The sequence below is a fragment of the Vigna unguiculata genome, chromosome 1 (assembly GCF_004118075.2).
Source record: "Vigna unguiculata cultivar IT97K-499-35 chromosome 1, ASM411807v1, whole genome shotgun sequence".
Classification (NCBI taxonomy): Eukaryota; Viridiplantae; Streptophyta; class Magnoliopsida; order Fabales; family Fabaceae; genus Vigna; species Vigna unguiculata.
Window position 1 is genome coordinate 40,690,887 of NC_040279.1, and position 9,164 is coordinate 40,700,050.

A 9,164-nucleotide genomic window follows, 5' to 3' on the forward strand; every position below is an offset into this window, starting at 1 on the left:
GACCATTTTAGAGTTGTTTATAGTATTAGAGAGTAATCCCCTACCTCTGTCTTCACAAAACAGATTTCACATACAAAAAATCATTCATCACTTTGGTTTTTTCTCCGGATCAATACCTTGGTTGATCCGTATACTTCATTAAGGGTAAAACTGAGTTTTTTCATGAATCTTACGCGATTAAAGGTTTATCAAATGGCGCCATTGTCGGGGAAATGATCAGTTTTGAACAATTGTCTGATAATTTGTTGTGTTTGATAGTCAGATATTTTAGTCCATTGATTTTTGTATATAACCACTGTTTTGTATAGTTTTCCTGTAGCTAACATTTCTGTTTTGAGCTTAAGAGTGTATGACCAGATCAAAGTCAGGTCCATTATTCAGATTTGGTCTTGAGATTAACATAATTTTGAAATTGTTGAAGAAAGCTAAACTGAATTAGAGATTGACTTCACTGCACCTGCTGTAAAACCAGAAATTGCTGATTGTGAAGATATGGCTGGACAGCAAGAGAGGACTTTGAAGAAGCTTGCTAATCAGGACATTGGATATTGATGAGTCCCTATTTTGTTGTGTTTTTCATAACTAATAGCACTTCTTTTGGGTTTAGTTTAGTCTTAATTTTCTCTTTTTAGTATAAATTTGATTTTCAGAGTTAAATTCCTAGTTTTTACAAATTTGTGTTAATGGAGTAATTTTAGATATAATTTTAGTTTAATTCTGATTTTTGGTTAATTTCTAGCTTTGCAAATAATAAAATTCAGATTTCATAATTCCATGCAATTTTAATTTCCTGCACTGCTTTTACAGTTTACAGCCTTTTGAGTTAGTTTTCCATGCAATTTTAATTTCCTGCACTGCTTTTACAGATTCATTTATAGTTTTCCGAATTTACCATTCTGCGTTTAGTTCATTGCACGTTTACATTCATTGTTTTATTACAATGCTTTCTTCCTTCTACGTCAGAGTTTTAAGTTCTATTGATGAATCCTTGGTTCTCACTTTTGCACCTTAATTAGACACAGTCGTGGATTCATGCTGAAGTTTAGTGAGTATAAAGTGACCGCCTATACACCAAGGACTCAGAAATGATCCTTGGCTTGCAAGAGTGAAGCATAGTGAACATTAATTCAACTTTGGAATTCTGGTTTAGATGGATTTTGCAGTTTACATTCCTGTCTCTATGAGCGTTTCTTTAAATTCCAGTTCTGCAAGTGAGTTCAATTCCAACACTTAATATCAAATCTGTTTTTACGTTCAACAGCACATGTTAATCAATTGAAATTTGATCCAAGCATTTGATTCCATTTCTAGTTCAGATTTATCAATTTTCCAGTTTGACAGTTAAATTCGTTAACTCACGCGCCACTAGTTGTAGCTTTGGTTTGAATGTTGAGTCTTGATTTCTGCTTTTAAATTCCAGTTCCAATTACTATTTTGCTATTGTTTCTGCATTATATTCATGCTTATAAACTCAATAACAGGTTAAATTCTCAGTTTTTAGTTCTTACCTGATTAGTTAGGTTTTCTAGTTTTCTAGTTTGCTAATTTTAGGAATTTGATTCTGCACTTGTTCTTTTTGATTATTCTATGTTTTAATGTTAAATTGGAATTAGAATGAAGTGGCAGTTCCAATTTCAATTTTTCTCTGTAACATTCATCTAGTGTGAACAATTTTATTTCTTTGCTGGTTATATAATCTTCTCAAATTTTACATTCAGGAATAATTCTTGCCACACCATGTACAAAATAAACTCAAAAGTGTGGGGATTCAAAATTTTCTGTTCGCTGCTGTTATAGCATTTATTATTCTGCTTATTACAGTTTTTTTTTTTATTTAAATAGATATAGGATAGTTGATTTTAATTTTTGTTTGCTGTTTTAGATTTTCAGTTCTGTTTATTTTTTATTTTTGTAGTTTATTTGGTTACATAGTATTCATAGGTTAGTTTTGTGAAATTTACTAAGTAGTTTAGAATCTCTTTTGTTCTATTTTTACTGAAGAAGTTTTAATAGTTTCTAATCTATGTATTTTGTAGATGAAGATTTTAGTAATTCGTGAAGTAGTTTGTTTTTGTGTGGTTGTTTTCTTTAAACAGGAGCAGGTTAGTTTTGTTTTCTTTTTCATTAGTCTAGGATTAGTTTTCAATTTTAGTTAGTTTTCCTTTTTCTAATCGTCTCCCATCAAAGACAAAATAAACTCAAAAGTGTGGGGGGAAGGATTTTAACAATTTGCTGCTGTTTTGCTCTAACTTGTTTCTATTTCTGTTTTTGATTTCTATCTGCCGTTTTAGATTAGTAGTGTGATTAGTCTAGTCTAACTAATCTTTTTTTCTGTAGCCATAGCTAGTTGCAGGATCAAATTTTATTTCTTTTTGCTAAATTGAGTTCACTAACATGTTCTGTTTTCAAGTTCTCAAATTTGGTTCTCAAGTTTTTGCTGAAGTAATTCAGTTTACCAATTTTTGTGCCAACCCTGAGTTGTGTTGACAGTTTTTACCGAGTTATCTCGGCTTACTAACATTACTAACATTTTTTTTATTGCTTCTAACATTGTTTTTGTTGATATCTGCTGACAGGATTTAATCACTATTTTTTTTACATATGTTTGCTGAGTTGTCTCAGTTAGTTACTAGCCCACTAACCATTGCATATGGATTCATATTTTAGATGCATTGTGAAAACACAAATCACAGTAATTAGTAAACTCCGAATTTCTTTTTTCTCATAAGAAAAAAGGCTTTATATTGGGGATTGCCTCTGAAAAATGATAAAAATAAAGGGTAGTAGGAGAATAAACAAAAAATTCGGACGGACACAAATTATACATCCATTCATGCACCTAGAAAAAACAGACATGCCCTGCTCTAAAGCATTCATGAGCAGAAGCAACCAAATTACACTTGAAAACATAACCAAACATATTGACAGAAAACATTCAAGCCGGCACCCCAAGAAAGTTTTGCTTCTAATCCATGCTTCACTTGTACTCAAGAATCATGTTATTCTCTGGGGCAAGTCCAACACAAGCTCTCAGAATGTTTTCCAGCATGGCACGCTGCTTCGACAATGCATTCACCACTGGTGTACCCGGTGGAACCTGTGATAGTTATCTCGTGAGTCAATTTGCCAAATTTAGAGAAAGAAAGAATAGGGGATAAAAGGGAAATTCACTTAACGACTTCAAAATTGAAGCGATTGTATCTCCATAATAAGCTTCCCACATGTTCCCCTAATCTTAATTTCTATTTAAAATACAAACATGTGGACTTAACATTGAATAAGGTTAGATTAAACTCACCAAAGGAGCCTTGGTCAGGTAACTGAGAATGGTAGCAACTGGGTGGAATGAGTGGAATTTTCCCTGCAGCAACCACCACAACACAGTGAACTCAGAAGTCAGAAAGCTACAAATAATATAATGACCAACACAATCAAGCAATTAAATTTAGCAATGCATGCAGACCTCCTTTTCAGCCTTGAACTGGATACGAGTGCTAAGCTCAGCAAGAAGGACCAAGTCTAAGATAATAGGAGCAGCTAAGAGAGAATCCTCGCATGTGTTGTGCAAAACAATGGTGCTCTTTCCACCCATGAATATCTCAGAAGTGTACTCATCCATGGCTCTCTTGCTGTCCCCAACGTAAGGCACATACTGTAATGGCAACAACAAAGCAGATAGAATCAAAGACCTGAGAAGAGAAAGAAACAAAGAAAAATAGGTGAAACAATATTTACCTTAATAACAACAACATGGTCAGGATGTTCACCGGGCTCATAGAGGAGGGCATTGCTGTTGACCATATCATCAACAACATTGCTCTTGGAGATTTCCTTGGAACGGAAGGTTTGTGGAGCAGAGAGATTCATACCATCATTATTTCCCAGATGGTTGTAACTAACTATTGATGTTGGCTGTCAATCGTCAACATAGAACACTTGAAAAAATCAATTTATTCCTACTTTTTTGTCATATAAAATTAGCACAATACAAAAATTCTAAACAAGCATAGAAAGAATACACTGTCCTAGTACAGAAACACCCATGATATGACATTAGTATAAGAACAATATACCTTGATACCAGCCCCCACAAGGAAATCTACCAGCACGGATTTCATCTTGGTCTGACCACTCTTAAAGTCATCTCCTCCAATCAAACTGTTTTTCTCGATGGCAAAATCAATCAGCCCTGATAGCAAGCAAAGTTAATATTGTATCAATTAAAACAATTTAAGTTGTGGGAAACTAAAAAGATAAACATCCAACCTGGAACAAAAGTGTTCTGAGGGCTTCCGTTGATGAATGGAACATTTTCCATAACACAAGCGATGGCATACAAGGTGGAGGGAGAAATCTCAGCCTCATTTCTGTCCAGAGCAGCCAAGAGGTTCTCCGTGGTGTCATTTAGACCCACAACCAAATTACTGTACCTCTCTGTGTTGGCAGTCCACAGGACAACCACCCTGTCCACTTTGGTGGCTGCTTTAAACTCCCTGATTTCAATGTCAAAATTTAGATAGGTTACAAGTATATAATCCACAAAGCATGCATGTAGATTGAAGTGGGGCATACTTAATGTCTTTGATGATTTGTGCAACTTGTTCTTTCTTTGTGCCCTTGATCACATTGTTGGCACGTTCTTCTTGGTTGGCAGCAATGAAATCTGGGTCATAGATTCCAGGGAGTGGAACCATGGATTCCATATAAGGCCTCAACTGCTTCTGCAAATCGATGTCAAACACCTTGGCCCTACCCATCGCATCAGCCAGGTTCATGTCACTGATATCCCATCCCCCAAACACAATGTCGTCAGGGTTAACCTGCCAAAACATTCAAAGAGCACCCATAAACTAAATTTATTAGCTAGCAAAATTCAAAAACACCTTAACTACAAGAAGTGGTTACATATAAAAAACTTCAACCCAAGACTAAATCTGATAAATCAAATAAAACGCTGAATCTTAATAATCATGACAGAATACCATTGGAAGAAGGCTCTTGAATGGAGCATAGATCTCCTCTCCCTGGAAGGACCCAACTCGGATGGCAGAAGCTTGGGTGAGGGAACCAAAATAATTGGCTTGTTGAATCTTGTCCTTTGTTGCCCATGAAATGCCCCTGCGGATCATAGAAAGCAAAATGACCCATTAATGTTAGCATGCAAAGGCTCCTCTTATATCTATACCAAAAGCCAAAGGCTAAGAAGAGAAACTAACTCTCTGTTTGCAATAACACCACCGGTGAGGGTTGAACCGTTGTTTCCACCCCACCCCACAAGCATTACCCTGACAATTGATCAACATGCAAATGAATCAGAAAATGAGAAATGAAAAATAAATAAATAAAAATTGAGTGAGGGTTTGGATCTAGCAATAAGAAAAGGAGATTGATTTGAGAGCTAACCCCAATTTAGGGACATGGGTGTTGGTTTTAAATTCATATTTGACGGATTTGGGTTTGACAATCCACTGATAGGTGCCGTTCCTGTTCTCGTGAACAAGCTCGGTGGTTTCGTAATTATAGACGGACTGAATCTCGGTCTCGGTGTACTTCACATTAGGACTCTCAACCTTAAAATTCTCAATGAACATTTTTACCAGAGATTAAGAATGAAAAAAACGAAGAAGAGGAAATGAAGAAGAATCAAACAAAAGGGTAGGCCCTATTGCGGTGCACACCGAGAAGAAAGGTAGAAAGATTTGTATGAAAAGTTAGAGGGTGGCATGAATATAAGGGAAGTGGTTCCTATATATAGAGAAAGCGTGAACCTCGCTTGTACTTGACACAGTTTTTAGTATCTCTCAGACCAAAACACTCCCTTTCTCCTTCACTGTTACCTGTCCACTATTATTCCTTTTTTATTTTCATTGCATTATTTATTTTAATTTATCTTAATATATATATATATATATATATATTTATATTTATATTTACATAATATTATTTTATTCTTTATTTTATTTTTTTATAAGTTATAATTATTTTGTCATTTAATAAATCATTTTAGCTGATCCTAGATATATCATTTCTTCTTGTTACTAGTATATAGTAGAAGTGATGAGGGACAATTAATGATTAGAAACTGCCATTGCCTGAGAGAGAGATGATTCCATGTAACACTGTCATAACATAATCAAGAAAATCCTGTGGGAGATTACACCCCTTCACCAAGGTATAAAAGTTCATTTACACCCCTGTTTATACTCCTTCACCAACTATAAAGTCATTTGCAGCCATTTAATTGATTATTAATATTGGATAATCAATTAAAAGACAATTTGGAATTATTATTATTATTATTGTATATTAATCAATATATGAGATAAAAAAAATGAAACTATGAGTTGTTTCAGTATGATACTTTATTTATAATATAAATTAAAAATGATTGAAAAAATAGTTAAAGAATGAGGGTAAAATATGGAAGGAAGAGATTTGTGTTTAGAGAGAGAAGGGAATAGAGTGAAACATTGGTTGGGACCACTTCCTAGCGTTGTGTTTCTGAAACCAGATTCTCGAAAATTGGGGACACTCCCCGAATCTTAACCATTATTTTTACGTTCCAATTCAAGTCCCGTTCCTATATTGCACAATTATTTAATACGGACACGTGCCATTATTATAATAAGCTGCTCAAGCTGACCAGACAAATCTCCAACACAACAAAAAACACATAATTATTTCACTTTTAAGGTATATTATATATATATATATATATATTATTTGTAATTTTTATTTTAATTTATAAATAGTTTTATCTTGATCCTTCTTAGGGTTTATCCAAACTAAATTATTTTATTTTTCTCAAGTTGTTTTTCAATAAAAATATGACATCAAAATTTTAATTTTCCAAATGAGATTCGTATCCACATTATGTAAGTAAAGTCGTGACCAAAACATACAGTTTTAATTACTTTTCTTTTCAAGTTAAAAATTGTCAACTGACAAAATTAATTTGAGAATTTTCAAAATCAAAACATTCCACTGACATTTTTATTATGTATATTCTCCACTTAGTTTTTAACTAATGTTATTTATGATAGTTATTTCAAATATTTTATTAATATGGTAGTATTTTTTTATAATTTACATGATTAGAAATCAAATAGTTATTGAAATTAAATTTTAATTATATCAATCCTTAATTTATGTAGAATAATAATTATATGGTTTATTTTAATTTTAACTGCAAATGTATAATTTATTTTATTAATTTAGTAAATAATTATATAATTTATTTTTAAATTAATATAAAGTTGATGATCTCTGTATAATTATTTGCTAATTACTTAAGGGTTATGATAGTTAAATTTTGATTTTTGTAAAATAATGACTTTTTATATGAAAATGTGAAAAATTAATGTTTTTTATTTTAGATATTTAATAATTTAAATTTTAATAAATATTTATTAATTAATTAAATTTGCAGCTAAAATTAAAATAAACTATATAATTATTATATATAATAAAAACGTTAATGTTTTGATTTAGGAAATTTTCAAACTCATTTTGTCAGTTGACAATTTTAATTTGAAAAGGAAAAAAGTTTAAAAAGAATTTGTTCAACACCAGCATGCTCCTATAACGAATTTCATTTAAAAGATTAAAATTGTGATGTGAATTTCATTTGAAAATTTATTGATGTGATTTTTTTAATAATTTGAGTAACATAAAATAAAAAATCACGTATGTTGTAGAAAACTAATTTTATTTAAATCTATTAGTTTTGATAATTTATAAAAGAAAATATAGTAAGAAAAAAGCTTAAGTTTAATTAAATTTGAATCCAACATAACTAATCCTGTAGAACTGAAATTGAATATTTTAAAATTTATATTCAACTATTTAATTTATCAATTTAGTTAAATTTAATTAATAATTAATATGATAGACGATATAAATTTATATAACTTATTACTAAATTTTATTAAAATAATATAATATAATATTAAAATAATATAATATAATATAATATTAAAATAAAATTATATATTTATAAATATTAAAATATAAATTCGTTATATTTTATATGAAACTTTTTTTATATGAAACCCAACCATAATTATTCATTTACCCGGTTCAACTCACTGTATTGCTTACTTTTTCTTTTTTTCTTAGGATTCTCCTCTCTTTATTATTCCAAAAAAAAACTACAGCAGATAAATGTGTCAGATTTATTTCCGAACAGACTAACATTATCAGATAAAGTTAAAAAAACAACTGTACTTTCAATTACTTGTCTGATTTGTTCTCTTGTTGGTTCATTTAAGTATAGTACTGCAAATACGACATAGAATCACCAAAGTTTAGTATCATACCAATATATCCAAATTCAGTTTGTGTTTGGAAATTTGTTAGCCACTAATTTGGAACAGTAATCAAGCTCAAGTTTATTTAATTTTCCAAACTCAGATCATTCTCAGGCAATCACGGTTTGATACGTTCAGTTACTTAACATTATCCGGTATTATATTTTAATTAAAATTAAATTTAAATTTAAATACATAACGTCATTAAAAATAATAAATGATTATGTTATACTTGTCACTTGTAACCCTGATTCATATAATCCTTTGTTTGGTAAGTACACAAATTAGTAAAAGAGAAAATAAAGAATCGAGAACAAAAGAGAAAGAAAAGAAGAGTTTATTTGATTTCTCACGAGTGTTTCTTATTTTATATTTAAGGTATGGTCCAGTGGTATTAACTCCTAAGAAGACACATATATTATTAATTATGAAAAGAATTTAGTATCAAAAAATTTTACACATGTCTCATTCATGAATTCATAGTTTTTCTGTCTACTGTGTTCTAGTACCCATCCATATCCAAAAGAAACATAGAGGGTACATGTGATGTGTGATAATAAGGACAATAAATTAAGCTTAGGTGTTCATAGCATGGGACCCAAAAGTGTCAGAACCATGGGACTCATCAAAGTCACGAGACTTTGCCATGATGTCACCGCATCATGCTTATGTCGTTTCTCTGTCACCAATTACCAACCCTCTCATCAAAACCTATAAATTCATATCATAAAAAAAATTAGCTTAATTTAACTTCATGAAATAATATTTATTTCTAATTATATATTATAAAATAATTTTTTTTTAACATAAAGAACTCTAAATTTTGTTTATATAGAAGTCGAATTAAAATTGACA

General features: G+C 31.0%; 1 protein-coding gene across 1 annotated transcript; it reads right to left on the reverse strand.

Annotated features, from left to right (window-relative positions):
- Positions 1-2,700: 2,700 nt before the first annotated feature.
- Positions 2,701-5,742, reverse strand: LOC114191627 (inositol-3-phosphate synthase-like). The gene is made up of 10 exons (XM_028080928.1): positions 5,404-5,742; positions 5,217-5,285; positions 4,983-5,118; positions 4,573-4,820; positions 4,267-4,493; positions 4,074-4,189; positions 3,736-3,912; positions 3,464-3,652; positions 3,299-3,361; positions 2,701-3,097 (listed from the first exon to the last, which is right to left on the reverse strand). Exons 1-10 carry the CDS (start codon positions 5,589-5,591, stop codon positions 2,978-2,980), a joined length of 1,533 nt encoding a protein of 510 aa, XP_027936729.1. The 5' UTR covers positions 5,592-5,742; the 3' UTR covers positions 2,701-2,977.
- Positions 5,743-9,164: the final 3,422 nt, after the last annotated feature.